The 20,133-nt window shown below is 46.3% G+C and overlaps 9 protein-coding genes across 9 annotated transcripts; 4 read left to right on the plus strand and 5 right to left on the minus strand.

Annotated features, from left to right (window-relative positions):
• Window positions 1-1,071: 1,071 nt before the first annotated feature.
• N7471_003405 (Dimeric alpha-beta barrel) lies at window positions 1,072-1,860 on the plus strand (the record flags this gene model as incomplete). The annotated part of the gene is made up of 2 exons (XM_057276125.1): window positions 1,072-1,282; window positions 1,334-1,860. The coding sequence occupies 2 exons, from the start codon at window positions 1,072-1,074 to the stop codon at window positions 1,858-1,860; spliced, it is 738 nt and encodes a 245-aa protein (XP_057140763.1).
• A 304-nt stretch (window positions 1,861-2,164) lies between these two features.
• Window positions 2,165-3,440, minus strand: N7471_003406 (uncharacterized protein; the record flags this gene model as incomplete). Its single annotated transcript, XM_057276126.1, has 3 exons — window positions 2,165-2,403; window positions 2,461-3,006; window positions 3,062-3,440. The coding sequence occupies 3 exons, from the start codon at window positions 3,438-3,440 to the stop codon at window positions 2,165-2,167; spliced, it is 1,164 nt and encodes a 387-aa protein (XP_057140764.1).
• A 156-nt stretch (window positions 3,441-3,596) lies between these two features.
• N7471_003407 (uncharacterized protein) lies at window positions 3,597-4,118 on the plus strand (the record flags this gene model as incomplete). The annotated part of the gene is made up of 1 exon (XM_057276127.1): window positions 3,597-4,118. One exon carries the CDS (start codon window positions 3,597-3,599, stop codon window positions 4,116-4,118), a length of 522 nt encoding a protein of 173 aa, XP_057140765.1.
• A 1,155-nt stretch (window positions 4,119-5,273) lies between these two features.
• On the plus strand, window positions 5,274-5,948 carry N7471_003408 (uncharacterized protein; the record flags this gene model as incomplete). The annotated part of the gene is made up of 2 exons (XM_057276128.1): window positions 5,274-5,478; window positions 5,557-5,948. The coding sequence occupies 2 exons, from the start codon at window positions 5,274-5,276 to the stop codon at window positions 5,946-5,948; spliced, it is 597 nt and encodes a 198-aa protein (XP_057140766.1).
• Window positions 5,949-6,910: 962 nt separating this feature from the next.
• On the minus strand, window positions 6,911-7,840 carry N7471_003409 (uncharacterized protein; the record flags this gene model as incomplete). Its single annotated transcript, XM_057276129.1, has 2 exons — window positions 6,911-6,913; window positions 6,980-7,840. 2 exons carry the CDS (start codon window positions 7,838-7,840, stop codon window positions 6,911-6,913), a joined length of 864 nt encoding a protein of 287 aa, XP_057140767.1.
• Window positions 7,841-13,083: 5,243 nt separating this feature from the next.
• N7471_003410 (uncharacterized protein) lies at window positions 13,084-14,175 on the minus strand (the record flags this gene model as incomplete). The annotated part of the gene is made up of 1 exon (XM_057276130.1): window positions 13,084-14,175. One exon carries the CDS (start codon window positions 14,173-14,175, stop codon window positions 13,084-13,086), a length of 1,092 nt encoding a protein of 363 aa, XP_057140768.1.
• Window positions 14,176-14,882: 707 nt separating this feature from the next.
• Window positions 14,883-15,985, minus strand: N7471_003411 (cupin domain-containing protein; the record flags this gene model as incomplete). The annotated part of the gene is made up of 2 exons (XM_057276131.1): window positions 14,883-15,632; window positions 15,683-15,985. 2 exons carry the CDS (start codon window positions 15,983-15,985, stop codon window positions 14,883-14,885), a joined length of 1,053 nt encoding a protein of 350 aa, XP_057140769.1.
• Window positions 15,986-16,357: 372 nt separating this feature from the next.
• Window positions 16,358-17,459, plus strand: N7471_003412 (uncharacterized protein; the record flags this gene model as incomplete). Its single annotated transcript, XM_057276132.1, has 3 exons — window positions 16,358-16,463; window positions 16,542-16,837; window positions 16,917-17,459. The coding sequence occupies 3 exons, from the start codon at window positions 16,358-16,360 to the stop codon at window positions 17,457-17,459; spliced, it is 945 nt and encodes a 314-aa protein (XP_057140770.1).
• A 236-nt stretch (window positions 17,460-17,695) lies between these two features.
• On the minus strand, window positions 17,696-19,329 carry N7471_003413 (uncharacterized protein; the record flags this gene model as incomplete). The annotated part of the gene is made up of 6 exons (XM_057276133.1): window positions 17,696-17,896; window positions 17,967-18,156; window positions 18,230-18,278; window positions 18,342-19,011; window positions 19,117-19,266; window positions 19,327-19,329. The coding sequence occupies 6 exons, from the start codon at window positions 19,327-19,329 to the stop codon at window positions 17,696-17,698; spliced, it is 1,263 nt and encodes a 420-aa protein (XP_057140771.1).
• Window positions 19,330-20,133: the final 804 nt, after the last annotated feature.

The following is a 20,133-nucleotide window of genomic DNA, read 5'->3' on the forward strand; positions in this document are numbered from 1 at the left end:
GCGGCGCGAACTCACCGGAACAAGTTGATATGCATATGTATCAAGGTGGTAGTGGCTGCAACTTCAAGTGTGGGGACCATAAATTGTAGATGTAAGGTAATATTCCATTTGCATTCCTCGAATCTTGCGTCGCATTATTTCGTACATCGGTTGCACATTCCGATCGGGCATGTCTGGGCAACCCGAGCTCTCACGTGCAATATATGCAATATACCTATGACGATTCCAAATGTCTTCAAGAGGTCCACTAAAGCTCCGGGGCGCAAGGGGAGGCAGATTTCACATTGGCCATGCTGCGCAAATGCCATGGAAAGCCCTCATATTGCCCATCACATGAGCTGCCAGAACCCTGGATGCCTCTCGAAAACGAGAGCGAATACGTAAACATATTGGAGGTCCGAAGAACCAATAGGTCTTTGGCCCCATGTACTTTTGGCTTCGGGACCCAGGAGGCAGTGCCTAGAAAACTCTCATATCCGAGGGAGTCAGGGCAGTGCTGAGAGGCTCGGCTTGGTGGATACCGGGGCGGCTGGAGAGAGTGGGAACTTTGCTACGCCCTATAGCCTGCACTTGTAGTACAGATTTGCTCTTGATGCACTGTAGGCCAGTCCCTTACATCAAACTAGCATCATTGGTCTAGTGGTAGAATTCGTCGTTGCCATCGACGAGGCCCGTGTTCGATTCACGGATGATGCACTTTCTTTTTTCCCCTTTTCCCCTTTTAGAACTAGGGTTTTAATATCCTAGGTAGTTTATTATTTTTAACTAAATATATTAATAAGATATACCGTGTTGAAATAACCAGATAAGAAGGAAGGAATATTCAACAGTATATGGGTATAAAAAGTCTCGGAGTCTATAGTATAGAAAGTGTAGGCTTTTATAGAAGTGGGCCTCGCTACGCTTAGTTAAATGAGAGTATTCAGGCCTTCCTGCATCAAATTTGTTTCTCTATTTGCCCATCCCATTTTAGCGTAGACCCTGTCACTAGCGGCTGCCTACTCCATATTTAAATCCGAACTTAGACTCCAAAATTCCTGTTCACATCCAAATCCACTCAAATCTTCAGCCATGAGGGCCGAGGATCCTACTATAGACAGGTCATCGGACGACCTCAACGACCAAGCAATTCTGATCTGGACCAAGCTCCAAGTCACTAAAGATCAGGAGCTGGATACCGAATGGGCTGGGTATTTTCAGCCACTGATTCGGGCCCCAGGACATGAGCGGTCTGGGTGGGCAAGAGTTCAGGGGTGTCCAGAAACCATCCTTCTGGTAACAGGTGAGTCATATATCAAATGGATAAAGCTAGCCCGCTGATTCCTATATAAAGCATGGACGAGAATGTCGGATATGAAGCAATTCATAGGCTCGCCTTCCGCCCAGCTCTATCGTGAGAATCTCGATAGTAGAGGAATAAAATATGTGTCCTCTCGTGAGACATTTCATGATAGGAACGACTCCTTCTGGTTCGGCTCCTTGCTGGAATCATACGTTCAATTGTTATGGGTCTATTTTCCGACACCAGTGACCGAAGCCCACAAGGCCCAAATTTCGCAACTAAGTGGTATGCGCGAACAGGTCGTAGGAATGGATGGTCGGCCCTTCCGGGGCATCGTGCGACATCAAAACTGTCTTCCTTTAAAGATATGGGCCGCCCAAACAGAATTCATGCATGGCCAAGAAACTCAGTTAATGCTATTGCTACATTTCTGGGTGAATGCGGAGCAGGCCGAGTATAGAAATGCTGGGTTCGGCAACGGATCCCTAATGGAGAGATTCAGTGAGAGGCTGGAAAAAGTAGGGCCCCTGGAATGGAAGGAAGAGTTTTGTGATTTCAAGGCAACCACTTATGTTTGAATCTCTTTGTTTTTAGTTCGAAATTTGATCTAGTGGGAGAGTGGAAGTTTCATTGCTATTGGTAGCGACTACTATCAAACACCTCATACACTTAGCCTTACGACTCTCATGATCATACCATATTCTGCCGTATAGAGATCTACGAAACCAACGAGAAAGAAGTGAGAACTAAGTGTGGAACAATCTGAAGTTTAGAAGCGCTTTCTATACAGGCGTATGTAGGGCCTTAGGAAACCTTGAACAGTCACTGTATACCAGATTTGTCAATTTCGCTCCATAGACAATCCCCTCTCTCATTGTCTCCTTATATTGGCAAGAATTCGCCTGCGCCAGTGTGGAAACTCCATCGCTTGTGCGTGTTTTTGTCGTTGTTCCATGTGGTCTGCATGAAATACCAGTACCCTACGCTAAAGAAGGTAATTGTGTCGGGGTTTTGGCGCATGATATCCTGGTATATCTTCCCATACCAGATTTCTTCGCCTTCTTTTTCTTTCGGTGTCGCATCGGGCTTTTTGAGTGCATCTTTCATTTTCAACCACGAGTCTTCAAGCCATTAGTGGTAGCCCAGGCCAGGCTAGATGTCATATCAGGGGAACTTACAAGTGTAATCAAGGGTGGCACGCGTACCAACAGTGAGATGGAGAAGCTCATGGTAGAGAGTTGTGCTTCGTGGGATAATATCCATGATTGACAAGCCTGCTGAGGGTTTTCTGTCCCCAAGAACAACGGTACCCTGTTTGTTCTCGAAGGCAAAAGGGCACAACGTCAGCGTGGGGGGCTTGGTTTCGTCTTGCGTTCCTGCCAAAATGCCCCCTACGGTGCACATAGTCTTCCCTTCGTAGTCACTATCAAACACATATTCGAAAAAATCATGTGCCCAGTAAGGAACCATCTCATTGCGCACCCACTGGTGAGTTTGGGCGTCGAGATACCATAAGTGATCTTGGTAATTCTCCACATCCTCAATTGGAACAGGATTCGAAACTCCATCCGGACCATCACGCAATATAGTCTCTTTTTCATTTATGTCCATAGCCGCGTCCATTCTGGATTCCTTTATAAGCCATGTATCACCGCAGTAGAAATGTGGAGTGCCCGACTGGTGCGGCGTCCCATCCAGAAAGTTCTTTACTTTCTTGATGCTGCCTTAAATGATGTCAGCAAGGTAAGCTGGAAGGTTGTACCAGTGGCGAGAACTCACCCTTCACCACCTCGACCTTGGCGGTCTCTGTTATCTTCATGTGGAAGTAGCTCCAGAGATAACCCCGGGCAATTTTCCTTTTTTGGCTATCAGTGGGATTCTCGGCATCAGTGAATGCTTGGAGGCCAGCATCGACCATGGCTCTGGTTTCAGCTAGCCACCTTTCAAGTTGGTCCGGAAGATAAGCACAACCACAACCACTTGGTCCTCGGGTAGTGCTACACCCTCCGTCAGCAAAGGCAGCAAGGGCAGCGGTCACGGCTGCGCCCCGTTTTGCCACGGGGCATGTATGTTCTGCCCACCTGAATTCAGCAATACATCTGGCGGCGGCGGTAGCAGCGGCGGTACTGGCAGCGGCAGTGGATCTGATGGCGACCATGATAATGAATGCAGCACTAAAACAGCGCAAGTGTGTTCTACAGTCTGCGTTGCAGGCTCCGGGTGTGACTTCGATTGCTCTACCACGACCGGGTGCTCTGCAACCGCATCATCGACTAAAGTCGTCGGCACACCTGCGCCTGGCGTTGCGATCACCATGAATAGGCCATGCACAACACAGTACGATGACTCCGATAAGGTTCTTAGCAGCGCCATCTCTCGGGAATCAGTCCTCTCTTCCATGTTGGGGACTCTGACCGTCATCGAGGGGCTGGGACCAACGACAACCACTGCAACTGGGCCCGCCCCCACGAGCGGCGGCAACCCTGAGCGCATCACCCTTTATTACTACCACACTAACGTAGATGGGGAAGCTCAATGGGAGATCTATGAGGGTGCAGGTAGTGGTAGAGGATGTCCTGAGACACAAACTACCGACTTTGTGAAGAAAGACGGGTCCTTTGCCGGGATTCACAATGGAGACAGCGGCTTCAAAGCCTATGGGAAATCGTGTAGATACGAAGGAACGAATCTGCCTACGGGTGAGCATGGAGTAAAGGCTGGCAAATTTGTGTGTGATGGATATCGGGATGCTACTTGGTATACTGGCAACGGCGATGAGGGAACATGCCAATATGGTTACACAGGAGTGTTCTCAGTCATGTATTGCGAATGGTAGGATTAGGAAAAGGGTTAGAACTTTATAGAAAGCTCAAAGAATTGAATGATATTTGAATAATAAACCCATACTTGTACAAGCTTGGAATCCCGTTAGATGGTGAGAAATGCGTGAATAAAATGGTGAATTCATCCTGGTCATAATTTGGATGTTATTGACCAACAATTTGATATGAACGAGTGAGAATTCAAATGCAAAGTCAATGGCTGAAGCAAGGGCTTCAAGCGTCAGGACCACCTCGACCGACATATAAAGAGTTAACTAACAAAAGGTAAAATAAGTACATGCTTAACCATTTATCCTTATTTTGATCATATATTCAACTAAAGGTATGTAGGTACTAAGGATATATACCCAGAATAAATAATAGTATTCCATCGGACTATCAGCGAGGACCCTTAGGAAAGCAGCATTTATTATGCTGCACGCTCTACCCACAGGGACGAGGTGTTTAGCATCTAAATGGGGTAATTTGAGTATATCTACTCTCAGCGAGCTATTACACGGCAGGCTCGGAAATGGTCCTTTCTCTATAAAAAGGATGTACTATAACAGTTTGGATGCCCGAGAGCTATTGCGATCCGCCATACGAATGAGCGCTACGAAGAAGATGCAGGTCAACACACGAGGACAACGCCAATTCGAACTTGGTTGAAGTAAGCCATATGGGGCGCTGAATATTCCTCGGGCGAATAAAATTGTGACCCCCCTTTTGTCGACGCGATTTCGAAAATGACTGTACAGCAAGTTTTCAGACTATAAAAGAATTAAACGAGTTCCAAGGGAATCGGCTACCAGTGTAAATTAAACGAACTATGGATCTATCTATTTCCAACCATCCATTATAGTGATTGGGTAGTCAGCGTTTCACGTATCGCCAAGCCCTTTCTGCTTTAATTAGCTTGGTAGCTGCATGGCTACCCAATCAATTTGCGCTCAAAAAGGTGGCTTGCGGCTGAGATAAAGGGGTTCGGGAGGTATGGCCCGATATAAGTATCTATGTGCGATAGCGTGCTGCCTGCAGAACTGATTCTACTACGGAGTACTCCGTAGACACAAGTCAATTTACCTGCGTCTCGCCAGCACTCCTCACGTTATCTAATCGTATTGCGCTGCTAGTTCTCTTTGACATTCTTTGCTGGTGCTCGGTTGGCCATGGCAACTCCACGTCACTTCCAGCACTGGTATTATCAATGGGGCGAAGGCATGCAGCATAAGCTTCAGAATGAGGATGAATGCGCCGGCATGTTCAGAGCCTACCTAGAAGGGACAATGTCATGGTGTCACGACGAAGGTTGCTACGTAGGCAGCGTAGTTGACTGCCTTTTGGGTAATACGCTGGAGTCTTGGAAGGCTAATAGTACGTATCCCGTAGACGAAACCCTTTTTGCGCATGGTTTTCAAACCACTCCAAACTAACTATTATCTCATTTCCCAGTGGCATCAGCGGCAACAATTTTAGGTCTCTTGCCTACAATACTAGCTGTAGGAGGACGACCTAGCACTGTCGAGGTTGGCCTCTTATCATTGCGCCGACCGTTTTTGGCCTTTTTGCTGGGAGTCGGCACCCCTGGCATTACGTCCATACCAGCCTTCGAGTACAAGAGTCCAATCCAAATGCTGCAGAAGCAGTCGGACAGCATCAGCACGCCAAAACTGTCGAAACTTTTGGCTATTGCCATTGCTGCGGTTCAATATATCTTTGCCTGCGCTGCGATAGCCAATATTGCGCAAACAAGCTGGCAGCTTGGTGTTTCTACAGTCTGCAGCATGGCGTTTGACAACGCATGGCTTCCGCTTTTATGGACCTTTTCTACTCAGATATACTGACCGTGTTTACACCTAATATATAGTAGTTTAAGTTACTTTCTAGTCACACGGAGTAGGAGTGTATGTATTATTTAGCAAATAGCGTCTTTGTATTTCATACATCTGCAAAATACGGTTAGCTAGTGGTTATTGCCCCGGGTCTGGCCCCACTTAGACAGGTACTATGTATATAAGAAATCCTTTAAGATGGTATCTCCTAATAATTTAAGCCCCATATATGTACGACATTCATTTTAGGCTTGAAAGCGATTGCGCGTTATGTACTAGAAGCCGGAGCTTCCCCAGATGCTGTGCACTACGAGTAGTGGCTGCCGATGGCCCTAGCCTACATCCACGGGCACGAGGTTATTGTACGTCTACATTTCTCTCACCTTCCAACTAAGAAGTCACATCGAAAACGCAGAAGGCTTTCGGTCCGAGATATGGCCACACGAAGTTAACAACTTCGACAATATAAATAGTTTTTGTAAGGGTATGAATGATATTAATTACAGGACCAACGATATCTTTTCGGCCGAAGAGGTTTTTTTGTTCAGTCTAGCTCATATATCGGATTCACCTACCACTCGCAATTTGCATAATATTGGGGAGATTGGCCGCTCTGTGTCACTATGGCGAATTATTAGATAGGCTCAATACGTGCACGAGCAACCACGTAGCAAACTCTAAACCATTTTGCGTAGATAAATGGAGAACTATGGTAGAAGAAGCCTTTGCATTTGCATAACGGTGTAGGGAAACCTAACTAAATAGGGAAACCTAAACCAAGACAAGTGAAGCACCCTATCCAATCCAAAAGCCCAATTATTTCGCGACACATTCCCTAAGGATATGCGTGTGTAATTAGGGCATGCTAGCAAAGAAATATATCAGTGGACGATAATCATGGTGTGATTCTCAGCTGTTACATCGATAAAGTTTTGCCGATACTGAGTACCGTACCGTCACGCACATGGAGATATTTACTAGGTTTGATTAGCATATAGGTATTCTCAAGTCATCTCTCAAGCAAAAGCGGGTCAAGCACTTACATTTACGGCATGACTCGTGAGTTGATGTTTTCTCCCAACCCCACCATACAGCCACCTGACAGCAGCTGGTGCTGGGAGGTCCAAACCAATGTGCCACTCATCCAACATGACCACCCCGGGATCCACCAGGCGGAGCCCTTCAAATATTTTGGACACTTCGTCATGATTGCGGAAATATATCGGAATCGGTGTTTCGCTATAAATCTTTTGAACCCTAGCGATCTTCTCCTTTTCATTTCTATGGCCATCCAAGGTGTCATGAGTGACAGCAACGTAACTGTCTTCGCAGATTACAGAACGAATATCGCCCATAATAGACGAAATCTCGGGCTCCGTGAAGAAACATGCAACGCACATCATCAAAATGCCGATAGGTTTCGTGGAATCAATCAATCGATTAAAGTCCGGATGAGCGAATACTTCATGCGGATTTCGAATGTCGGCGCAGATGATAGCGGTCGATTTGTTGGGTGCTAGCAGCTTCTGTCCAAGCTCAAGGACTGCGGGGTCCATATCGACATAGAGGACTTTTGCATCCGGGTTGATTGACTGGGCGATTTCATGGGTGTTGCTGACGGTGGGAAGACCGGAGCCAATGTCGACGAATTGGGTAACTCCTTGGCTAGCCATATAGCGTACTGCGCGTCGGAGAAAAGACCGATTTTCAAGGCAAAGGTCGAAGCAGTCAGGCATCGCTTTAGCCACTTCGGCCACAGCATCACGATCAATGGCACGACTGCTGGTTCCACCTAGGTAGAAATCATACATGCGTGCCACACTAGGCTGCTCAACAGGGTGTTGTACCTCTGTGTCTTTCCCAGTGGGAGTATGGAGAGGTTCCCGATTTTCAGAAATAGCCATCGTCAAATATCGAGCTTGTGGATATTTTGAATTGTTCGCTATTATGGGGGGATTGTTGTTCTTTAAATGCTCTAATGTTCTAGCGGGTGCTGCGTTTGACACAAGGAAATTAGTGTCTGAAGACCATTGGCTAAAGATGTCTAGTGGTTATGATTTGGGGGCAAACTATAATTTTACTATAAACAAGACTCAAATGTGCTGAGGTATTTTGCCAAGTAATGTGGATGTCGAGTGGAGACATTCCCAGCTGAGTTTACCCGAACTACTGACCCCATCAGTTCAGCAAAGTCACGACGAGACCGGATTGGCAGCCTAGAGAAACTTAATTTCCTCTCTCATCGATGAGAAGTTTGAGGGAATTCGCTGATCGTCTACAAAAGTGACTTATTGCCTCTCCTTTTGTGAAAATGACGTCAACTGATCTCGACACAAATTAGGATCTGCGAGGGATATATCGCCTTAAACGCAAACACGAGATTGATCGTCCTTTGAATTATTAATGCAGCTGTGCAGAGCTTTTGCACAAAATAACTGTCATATATTAATGGACAGTTGGGCATTTTCGTCAGGGTTGAGTGGATAAGGTCGATATATCCGTATGTAGCAGATAAAACGTCATCATGTATAAGGGACTTAACTCTGGGCTGCGTTGACAAGGTCAAATATCCTGTGTGGACTAAACATATGGATATTTCTTTATAAGCGAAGTAAAAAAACCTGTTCGTATGTATCGTGCTATTAATTTGAGAAGCAGATTCTCAAATAAGTTGTTTACAAAGTTCTATACCGAAATAGAAATATCATCTGGACTATCGGCTAGGTTTTACATCAAGACTTGTTCACCGATAATCCTAAACAGAAGGTCAGAAATTACTTTAATGCACTATATCGTCATTGATACAATTACCTCCTTAACGGCAGAAGGGGAGGTTATAGGTCCCACCGACAGTAACTACATGCTCCACCGACTATGGAGCAGCGCTAAAAATGCTGCATAACTAGTCGGTGGAGTATGTAGTTTCACCATGTTATCGCTTGTTTTATAAAATACAGAGGAGCTCGGGTATTTACCTACACGCACACACAAATATAAAGGAATGAATTAAGTCTACTATATACCACTAGTAGTTAGCTACCGGTAAGAAACCGGCAGGGAACCGGTAGGCAATATAACTTAGTTTCATATAGTCTATCGTTCCTTGCTATTTAAATATACTAAGATATAGCTACATAGACCTTGCCAACTCCCATGGGACCAAAAATATTTTGGTCCCATATTCTGGTCCCATCTACCCCTATGGGACTAAAAAGATCCTGGTACTATTACCCTAGTAGTCCTATAGGGGTCCTATAGGAGTTATCGACTCCTATATGGTCCCACGCTAGTATAATTTTGCTAAGGATTTCCTATTTCGGCTGTATAAAACTGTAAAGTAATCAGATAAAATACTATTATATATAGGCGTATAAGTGTTCCTACTTTTAATATCTAATAATGTGGTTTTTTTATATATAATATAGTCTATAATAGAGTTAATAAATAACTTAAGTCTATATTAAAAAGTATCCTTCTTTAAAAAAAAAGACTTTATATACTAGATTATAGTTAGGCCTTGACAAATCCCGCAGCACCTGGGCAATTTTGGTGCTGCGATATGGTGCTGCCAGGTGCTGCGGGACTAAGCCGATTTTAGTGTTGCTGTCACGATCTGTATGTTATCACATGCCACAGAGATCGTTTGTTTGCTTTATTTCCTTTGTTCTTCGAAGTGCTACTATTCCTAATTGGGAAAGGGGTTTGTTTGCATTGTGGGATAGCTCTTCTATAAGATCCCTAGGATTTACCACTTGCTCTCTCTCTCCTTCTTCCCCATCTTTGCTTTTCTAGTTTGAATGCACTCTTTCTTGTTGATTGACCTGGCACGTAACAGTTGCTGTATGGTGCTGTAGCACCGTCGTAGCACCAAATTTAGTGCTACGGGTAGTATAATTCTGCCAAGGTTTACCTAAAATGGATGGATAAAATGCTGACTTATTTTGAAAATTACTATTTTTTACTTATATATTAGCATTAGTAGACACTTACTTATAGTCACTCGCTACTAAAATTCATATTAACTAATATTTAATAAATAGATTAAAAGCTTTAGGTACTATAAAAATGTAGACTAATAGTAAATTTAGTTTAAAATAGTATAAAATTGGTGTTTAAGCTTACGTAGAAGAGAATATGCTAGTATTATATAAGGATATATATATTGAAGAGGGGAACGCTCAAGGCAGTATGCTCTCTGGCATACGGGTCGATTCAGCACTCGTAGTTCAGCTTCATACCAACCAAAGCATACAAAGAGAACTGGGACGGCAGTCCAGGAAGTGAGTTCAGAGAGGTGTAGGAGTGTGTATTGTCAATCTGTAACTATCTGCTACTTTAAACCTCTGTACATCGATGCTTACATAACCAAACTGCAAAAAGAAAGGAAAGGCAGGCAAGGCTAATACGTAGTGAGGGAGGACTATGTCCCCCACTACATACCACCCCACCCAAAAATATCGACCGTCCCCGGTCGATCGCATCTGAAAAAGAAACGAAAAGAAACAATTCATCAAGGATCCGAGAAATCCACTTTGCCAGCCATAAAGAAATCATAAAGAAATCAACCACCCTAGTATCAGCTGGGGGAATGAGTATCGCCGCTATATTAAGATAAAACTAAGATAAAACTATCTTATATAATAAATAGTTTCTAGCTATATCGATAGAAACTAACAATAATAAGTTTCTATAGTAGATTAGAAACGTATTAGAGGAAGATATAATGAATTAGCTTATCGAGAAAGAGTTTACTATTCGTGAACGGGGCGCGGTGCAGGATGCAGGGATGTTCAAAAAGTTGTTCAGGCACGAGATACAGCTCTGTAGCCAACAAGCTCAGGCCAGCCTGACCTTCCGACGGGAATCTTGCGTCTTCATTTCTTTGTCTTTGCTCACTTCTCTTTTTGCTATGATGCATCTCGCATTTGGCACGGTCCTCCTTTCGAGTAGTCTATTTGTCGGGACTGGAGATGCTTTTATCATCGCTGCTAGATATTTTGCTTCTGCAGCAGTTTGTCGGCTTATCCTAATGTTCGAAATGAACGGCATGAGACAAACTGTTGAGCTTTGGTGCGAACACACTCGAAACAGCTGTCCTTATCAACCCAATCATTAACTCTAAAAAGCTCGTTATCACCAAGCACATGTTGCGCCTTGTTAAAGCGATACTAGGGGCCAAATGGTAGCTTGTGTTCAGGAAAGGGTTAGACCAGGACAGGTCAGAACAGGATATGATAGGACCTGGGAAGCAAAGGCCCTTGGACCAGACCAGTACCGCCGAAGCTGTATGTCTCGTTCTCTTCGCTTTCTTCGCCAAGAAATACTTGAAGTTCATCTTCTGCTCATACTCCTCCGGTGGCAAAGACAAGAATACCCTATGCTCCTCAATGGTGAGCTTCCTTGCACTATCCTGGAAATTCTCTTCCACCGAAAGCATTGCCAGCCTTCTCGCAGCTTCATGGATGCCAGCACTCCGACGAGTCTTAATGCCGATATTCGTAATCTGGGGGTCAGTCTTTTAGGCGGGGTCGGCCTAGATAGTGAATAATAGTACACCGGGCTCCTGGATGAATTTGGGCTTATCAAGAACCACTGTAAAATAGTCATGGGCAATTGGGCGGATAGAATAGTCACGCCAACCTAGAGGTAGTGCCAGAATAAGCATTCCTAAGCCCGCTATAAATTCATAGGAGGCACCGATATTAAATCCGGTAGGTTGCGCGGATATAAGGAAAGATAAGGAGGAGCTGGGAATCCGGAACTCGAAGTAAATTGTTTTAGAGACGAGGAGATAGGAGATAATACCCGCGGTGAATATACGTGCGGTGGTTTCTAGGAGAGCGGTTCTTCCATACTCGATATCTGTAAGGAATAGCTCGTAGATCACGTATTAGAGGTCGGATTCTTTGTCCGTAGAGTTATTCGTAACTATAACTACTTTGTTCTCGGGCCTCCGGTCTAGACGAAGTATATTGGAGTCCACGGATTAGATATCTTTCGTCGACTATTACTACTCTAAAATCTCCTAAATATATTAGGAGGTAGGCTTCTCCTAGGACGGTGTGGGCGGGGGCGGTTTATAGAGCCTATAATCAATTTGCGGTTAAGTATAAACCGAACCGGTTTTTCTTATCAAATCCTTTATATTAAAACTGAATCCGCTCTGATCAGCCGTGATATCTATAGTGATATCGAGAAACTCGGGACTAATATCAATCCCCCACTCTGCAAAAATTCGAAGTTCAGTTAGCGGACTACTAAGGCGTTTAATCATAGGGAGCTTCTTCACTATAGATGGAAGACTCCAATCGAAGCTAATCCACTAGGGACCCGTGCCGTAATAATTATCACAAAATGCTCCTTTAAGGTAGCTCTTAGATGTGAGAAGGAAACAGAATCCTAATATAAACTGATCCTTAAAGCTAAATCGCATTATGGGGATCAAAGGGGGCAGACTTTCATCGTCTTCGCCTTCCCGTTGTCAAGTATAAAGACGCTTCTGATAAGCAACTTCATGATGCTGATACTCTACGCAGGCTAGACCATCTGGTGGGTTGTATGAGTAGATCTCCAGAAAGGGGAACTTGTCGAATTCCGAGAAGAAATAATTGTATAGCTTGTTGACTCCTCTGGCTGGATGCCAGTCGTTCTGTATACTTGGAGTCGGTACGTCTCGATTTCCTCTAGCTCTGGGTGATAGAACTGCCTTCCATAGCAAGCCACCTTCCCCAGAATGACCGGGTTGCCTTGATGGTCGACATAGTCCCGTTGGATCTATCGGATGGGTTCTTCAGATGAATTCCGTGCAACCTGTGATGTTCTCGCCATGCTTGCAAGGTGCGAAGTTAGGTGAAGGATTGAAGTGGGATGTGGGGGCTGTAGGCAGTTTTTGGGGGGGGGGGGGGGGGGGGAGGATAGTTCCCGACGATCCTTAGCGGCATAGAAGGGGGCTTATCACACCTAAGCCCACTCACTATCACCGCGGAGCCTCTCGTGTGGAAGAGGTTGTCCACCTGTTCTTTCCTACATATGTACATACTGCAAGCTGGAGCCTTAGCTCTTTCCGTTTTGGCTCTGGTATTTCTGATAAAAAGATTCGACATCTCATTTGGTGACATCGACCATATGGTTTGCTTCGAATAACCTTTTAACAATAATTCGGCAACTCAACCTGCCCATCCACCATCTGAATCAACTCCTCATAATTCCAATAATCCGCCTTCCCGCCCTGTCCCTCGGTGGTAGCATTACTTGAAAACTTCGCAGTCCAATACGAACTGCCCCTGGTAAACTGCCCAAATGCCGAAATTCCAGCCTGAATATTCCGTCCTCGCAGCCCAAGGTCATTGTCCTTGGAAGCTTCAATCGCCCATTCTCCCACAAAGGTAGGAAACTTCCCATCACCAGCGCTTTCCTTTGCATCATTACAAAGAAAGTCCGGCAAATTCGCCGAAGTAGAGTTATCATACTGGAAATAATAATGATGTAAATCAAAAACTAGGTTCGTGCGAGCATCAAAATGTGGGCTCCAGTACGTCTCAGGCTTGAAACTCCCCTGAAACATAACAGGGATACGAGGGTTGACCTTCTGCGTCCGGTCAATAACAGCATGAATATACTTCAACAGCCAACTAGCCCCAGCCTCTGAGAGCGCCGCAGGAGTTCCAAACGTCGAGAAGTTCCTATTATCCACTGGCTCGTTAATCGGCTCGAGCGTGTAGGCCTGCGGATGACCCGAAGAGAACTGGATAAAGTTTAACACGGCATCCACAGCATCAAGCGAGTACTTCATAGCTGTGTCATTATTGTACCAGCCCCAATGACCGGTTGCTTCGCCGATATCAAGACCGTTTGTACCGCCAGGCAGAGAGTGGATATCGAGGAGGATGTGCATGTCATATTTTTCGATGGCATACGTGGCAATGCGGCGGACATGTTCTTTCTGGTTTCCCGAGTACAGCTGCGATCCGGGCACGCGCACCCAGGCGGCATACGTCGTTGGGATTCGGAGGACGGTTACCCCGGAGGCGGCGAGGGTGTCGATGTCCCGCGTCGTGATGAATGTTTCGTAGCGGTGTTCGAGGACGGGACCGCACTTTGGGCCCAGGTGGGCGCAGAGGCCCCATTCGTCGGTTGCACCACCAGAGTAGGTGCTCCACCAGTTTGTGTCGATTGTTGATTCTTGTTCGAGCCAGCCGCCGAGGTTTACGCCGTGGCCGTGGAAGGTGCGCCAGTTCATATAGCCATGGTGGCTTTTGTTGTTGTTGGGTGAGGGGGTGGAAGGAGGTTGGGTTGCTGGAGGTTGTTTGGAAGAGGGTGCTGAGAAGGAGAATTGAGGCTGGAGATGAGAGATGCATGGTCTTGGTTGGGATTTATCCAATCCGCTCTGGAAAATCCTTTCTGTGTTGTTTTGCAAAGATGGGATGGATCGTTATCCTTCTTATAAACAGGGGATATCCAACTTTGATTGAATCTGTGCCTTCCTTTCTTGCTGTTTCTTCTCCACTTTTGTTCAGGATATGCCGAATCCTTTCTCCGCATTTCGGAAATGAGATCAACACCTACGTCGGCGATGATTCGCTTGGGTCTTGTAGATCGTCAGGAGCACTGCCGAGCCATGGGGGTACATGGGGTGAACTAATGTCCGGCAAGCGAGGTAGTCGGAAAATCCGACTTTTGCTAGAGGTTATTAAAATCCCACTTGTGAGCATGGAAGGAGCGTGTCTTGTTACCATGTTTGTCCACCATGTATACTCTTTAGGCATACCTAGCTCGACATCTAGGTGGTATTGGACTGACATATGTAACTATCCTAATTAGAAATAAAGCATTTCTTAATTTGTCGCTAATGATATTTCTACTAACTAGCCGTTATCTTATCATAGGCGTTTCTGGGCTTTTAGCATACAAAGGACTCGTAGTGTGACCACAAAAGCAGGCTTCTTATTAGAACTGTTGGGTCTCCACACCCAGCTCTCGACATACATTCGACAGCTTCTCTTCCTCCCAAGATACAGCACTGTCTGGCAACACATAGTCAGAAATCTGCGTCCCGGCATTCTGCACCACCTCTTCAATTCCACGACCGTTAGTGAAGGACCAAACTCTTACGTATCGGCTAGCAAAGTCCAGTACAAAGGCGTCACCGGCCGTGATCACAAGCGTTTGGCCCTCCCGAGCTTCACTCCATGAATCCCCGCTTGACTTCAGTTTAACACGCAGAAGCCCTTCTTGAACGCAGAAGCAGTGGTCCACCGTGGGGAAGCTCAACCAGCGAGCCAGGGGTTTTGACTTGTACATCTTGGATGATTCAATACTGGCAATGGAGAACTTGCCACTGCACTGCGATGAGAGAATGAAGGGCCGGGACATAACACCCCCCAGCAGCCACCTCGGTCCTGTGTTTGCGCGAAGGAAGTAAGGCTCTCCCGGGGCTGGCATTATTTTCTCCGAATCCAGCCAGTCTGCAACTTCTGGTGGCTGATAATCGCGCTTAAAATGGACGTCGAAGCGGTCTTTGGCCACCATCATCTTTTCTCTTAGCATGGCGCTAAGATTGTGATCATCGTTTTCAGGAACGACGATGCCCCCATACGTCTCGCCGACGTATCGAAAGAAGTCGATCCAGTCACCGGGCGCCACCAAGCCCATAGTCTCCGTATGCGGCCCAAGCAAAACAGGATTGTGTATAACCCTCTACTACTTGTCAGCCGTCTGAACCTTTTTGACTCCTTGACAACACTCACTGGAGGAACATAGGCGAAGTCGCCAGGACCCATGATTCTGCATTTGTCGCCATTCCACAACTTTAGAAACCCTTTGGTCACAAGGAAGACATCATGAGCCTCCTCATGCCAGTGAAAGCCCGGGGCATCAGATAGGACTGCACCGCTGGAGAATACAGCAATTCTGTTATTGGTCTGTTTGGATGAAGCCAATATTCTGAATACACCTTTACTTCCAGGAATGCTAATTCGTTCTCCCTCTAACTGATCAATGATGTAGCTCGTTCTCCCTTCTGGAGGAATGGAATGAACAGGAACGACCATTTTGCAGGCGAATGTGAGAAACCTTGTTTTTAGTTTGAAGGGGTCAAGATTAGCCAGAAGCTCATATAATCTGCTAGAGCTGCAGCACGGGTATTGCTGCTCCTTTATCCATCTCATCCCTGAGTGCCGGGAAATGTTTACCCGGGCGATCTGGCCCACAGGGCACTGCCAAGGTGGCTTCGTAAAAGTCGGGGTCGGAAAAGCCGCACTGTTGTGACCCAACTACTTTCTGAACCGGAATCTCCGAGACTTAGCGGGAGCCTTCGGGCCACGCGATAGCTGGGACCGAGGTAAATAAATTAGCAAATCATACCCTCGTTGTCCCTCATAACAGGATCTTTGCTATTGTCTGGTAGCAAGTTGGGATTCACCATGAACAGCCCAACATGCTTCCAGGCCATCTACAAGCATGTTGGTCAACAGCAGATTGATGTAGACGTTTATCTGCCTTCATCTCAAAATGCCAAAAGTCCAGTTTGTACGTCAGCGCCCCTCTCAAAATTTATGGCCGTTATAGACCGGCGTGTGTACAACTAGGCATACTGATACCAACCAGTGATTAATATCCATGGCGGCGCGTTCATGCTCGGGTCATCCAAGATGGTCAATAAGGACCAAGTGCAAGATTGCCTCAACCGAGGATGGATTGTTCTAGCTCCCAACCATCGCTTGTGTCCTCAGGTTAATCTCTTAGAGGGACCTATTCAGGATTGTCGCGACCTCCTGGCTTGGGTGTATGATGGTGGACTGGAAAGAGCTATCAATGAGACTGCCCAGTCGTGTGTCATCCCAGACATCGATTGCGTCTTTGCTTTTGGCACGTCTTCAGGCGGCACTCTAGCCCTTTGCTTGGTGAGTTACCGAAATTCAGAGAGCCGGAATCACGCGCCAGAAACTATCTATAACTAGCTAACAATATCCGTTTTTGAAGGGATACGGAGTCCCCCGACCAGTGGCTGGTATATATGAAATGTACGGGCCATGTAACTTCTCGGACAGCTTCTGGACAACAAAGCTACCTCATCTCCACGTTCCTTCAGGGCTAACGGAGTCCTTCATGAATAAAGTATTTGAAGAATATCCGGTTCCTATTACTGGAGGCGTGTCTCTCGAAGGCCAGTCCACTGGTCCTCCCGACTTTAATGACCCACGCCAAGCATACGCTTTGACGCGACTTGCGAATGGTACGCTTTTAGATGCCATCTTCCCGTCGAAGGATTGGGATAAGGTCGATCCTGCTCGGAATATCAGCTCCTGTTTTCCACCAACCTTCATCGCCCATGGAACAGAGGATTCGAAGGTACCCATTGGGTTAAGTAGAGAGCTGTTCCGAATATTGAATGATCGTGGCGTTCACTGCGGCATAAGCGAGATTCCGGGGGAAGACCACACATTTGCTGCTAAGATGCAGGTTGGATCTCAAACGTGGGAGCTCCAGCGTCTTGGGTTTGACTTTTTAGAATCGCTGATGTAAATGTACTATAAGATACTTGAGATTCAGAGGCAAATTTTAATTGGCATATTATCCATATTATCGTTTCCAGTCGGCGCACAATCATGGTTTGTGCATCTCTCTTCGTTATTACGATAAGAATTGAGTTAGAGAAGCCAAAAAGCAACATAACACAGTATACCCACACTCTAGAAGCATAATGGCCAGTGCCATGCAATAAAATACGGCGCTAATCCGTACGGCTTGAACTATTTAATCTAATCCAACATGAACGGATCCTTCAGAACCGCCTTTTCCACTATCTCAAAAGCATCATAGCCATATAGCCATGGCTGAACTTGGGGACAAGTCCATTTGCTAGGGAAGGGCCCTTGAATCTGTGACTCGCCGAGCTGCGATAGGAAGATCTTGTCTCGCGCTTCCTGATCTGGACCGTCTGCCATGTGAAAGGAATCTCGCTATCGCACAGCTGGTCAGTAAACGTGTTTTCATGGCTATGGATCAAGTCTCAGAGCGGTTAATAATTACCTGCTTAAAGGTTTCCTTGACGATAGCGTCACCCCGGGCTTTGCGCAAGTCTTCATACATCTTCAAAGCTTTGGGTAACTGGTCTTTCGATCTCAAGTGACCCAGGATAAGACCTAAAACGGCACCATCCTCTACAGCAGAGTTGGCGCCCTGGGCTAGATACGGTAGCATTGGGTGACAGGCATCGCCACTGTAGAGGCCAAGGGCAGTATGAGTTAGAAGCATTGTATCATCAGGAGCCGAGTAGAAAAAATTGGTCTTACACGAAAACAAAGTTCGACTTCTCGTTGACCCAGGAAGGAAGTTCCTCCCCTAACATGAGCACGATGTGTTAGCTTCAGGTCCATCGCGATTTCGAGAAACGTGCAAACATACTATGCATCAACTTCCACTTGTCAACCCGGTCGACCACACTCAAAAATCTTCCAAGAATGGGGTCCCAATCCTTGAAAAGTGCCTGCATTTCTTCGACTGAGCCAGACTGTCGACTGACTCCTAGAGGAAGATCATCGGGGACAAGTAAAACGATGTTATACATCGTCCCATCGCGCAATGAATAGCCCACAGCATGTGCCCCAGGTCCGATCCAAAAGTGCACGGTCGGGTTCTTGACCCAAGACCTAAGCTCAGGGTCATCAAGCTGATGCAGGTCTAGCACGACTCGATACGCCAAATCCCCAGTCGATCGAGGCATATCGTCAGCTCCAAGAAAATTTGAGCGGCATCGTGACCATAATCCGTCTGCTGCGACGACGAGGTCTCCCCTCATTGTGAAGCCAGACTCGGTTGTCACGCTGGGCAAGTGGAAGTCAACACTAACAACCTTCTCCCCAAGCTTGAACCCAACGCCTAGCTCTTTGGCTTTCTCGTATAGCGCGAGCTGCAAATCAACCCGATGTAGATCGATGAACGGAGCACTGTACTGGCTACGGATCTTCTTATCGAAGTTTTCCTCTCTTGCAAGCACCTTACCGGAGTATCGGTGCACGATCAGAGCTCGAGGCTCGGCGGCACTGAGCCATAGTCTGTCAGGGAGCCCCCACCTCTGGAGGATGCGAGTACAATTGGGAGTCACTTGCAACCCTGCGCCGACCTTTGAAAGGACTGGAGGTAAGTTTTACATATCAATCAACGGGTTTTGATGGCTAACCTCGAGGAGTTCTTTGGCTGACTCAATTACCGTCACCCGGTGACCGGAGAGGGAGATTGACACCGCTGCAGCGAGACCTGCAAGGCCTGCCCCGACGACAATGATATCCAATTGAACGAATGTCTTCTGAAGGTGTGTAGAGTGAGGCTGCTAATAGGAGGTCAGAATGCAAACTCCTCGAGTTAATGGCTAAAGCAGCTGCAAACTAACCATTGCGATGAGCGGCTGTAGTACAAAGAGATTGAGAATCAGAATCGGAGGATTCGAAAAGCGGGAAACAACAAGAGGCCTTGGCTCTGTATCACAGAAGCATATTTCAGGGACTATAATGTTCTTCTCAAAGAACTGTGTTTTGGGAGGGCAGTCGGAAAAGCCGAGATGCAAACGCGTGGACCACTTCCCCAATCGCATGTTCTCCTTAGGCGTCAGAAGAGATCTTCGGCTACCTTTCGCGGCAGTTCAGTTGTCTCACAAATCCCCCGCACTCCCCGCACTAAGGGATCATGAGTAGAACTACACAAGTCCACCCTCTGTACTTTGAATGTGACCTCAAGTTGCTGTAGCTTTGATACGATATTATTCATCTTTCTGTCATGCAGGCTGCATAGGTTACTGCATAGGCTATATCTTTCTATCTTTGTGGCTGTCTGTTGCAGTTGACTGCCAAAACCTGACATATCAAAATGGAGGCTCCGAATAATCACCATTCGGCGAGGAATCTAGGCCAGCGCGCTTGGCGGCCTCGGACAGCTCGTGCTTGCAATTACTGTGGACAGAAAAAGTACAAATTCGATGAGTCGTACCCTTGCTCTTACTGCAAAAGTTGGTCTTTCTTGAGAAGAGCTAGGGATCAGCAATGGATGAAGAGACAACGATTGGTGTTGACACTAAGTTCGTATGCCGGCCTTGAGGCTCCCACAAAGAAATGACTAATCAGCTGGATATACCTAGGTAGGATATCACAACTTGAGGATACTTGTTTTCCGGTCTTTCCTTCTGAGGTCGACACCTCAAGAT

Source organism: Penicillium samsonianum (assembly GCF_028829775.1).
Source record: "Penicillium samsonianum strain IBT 33392 chromosome Unknown utg000002l_segment0_segment0, whole genome shotgun sequence".
Classification (NCBI taxonomy): Eukaryota; Fungi; Ascomycota; class Eurotiomycetes; order Eurotiales; family Aspergillaceae; genus Penicillium; species Penicillium samsonianum.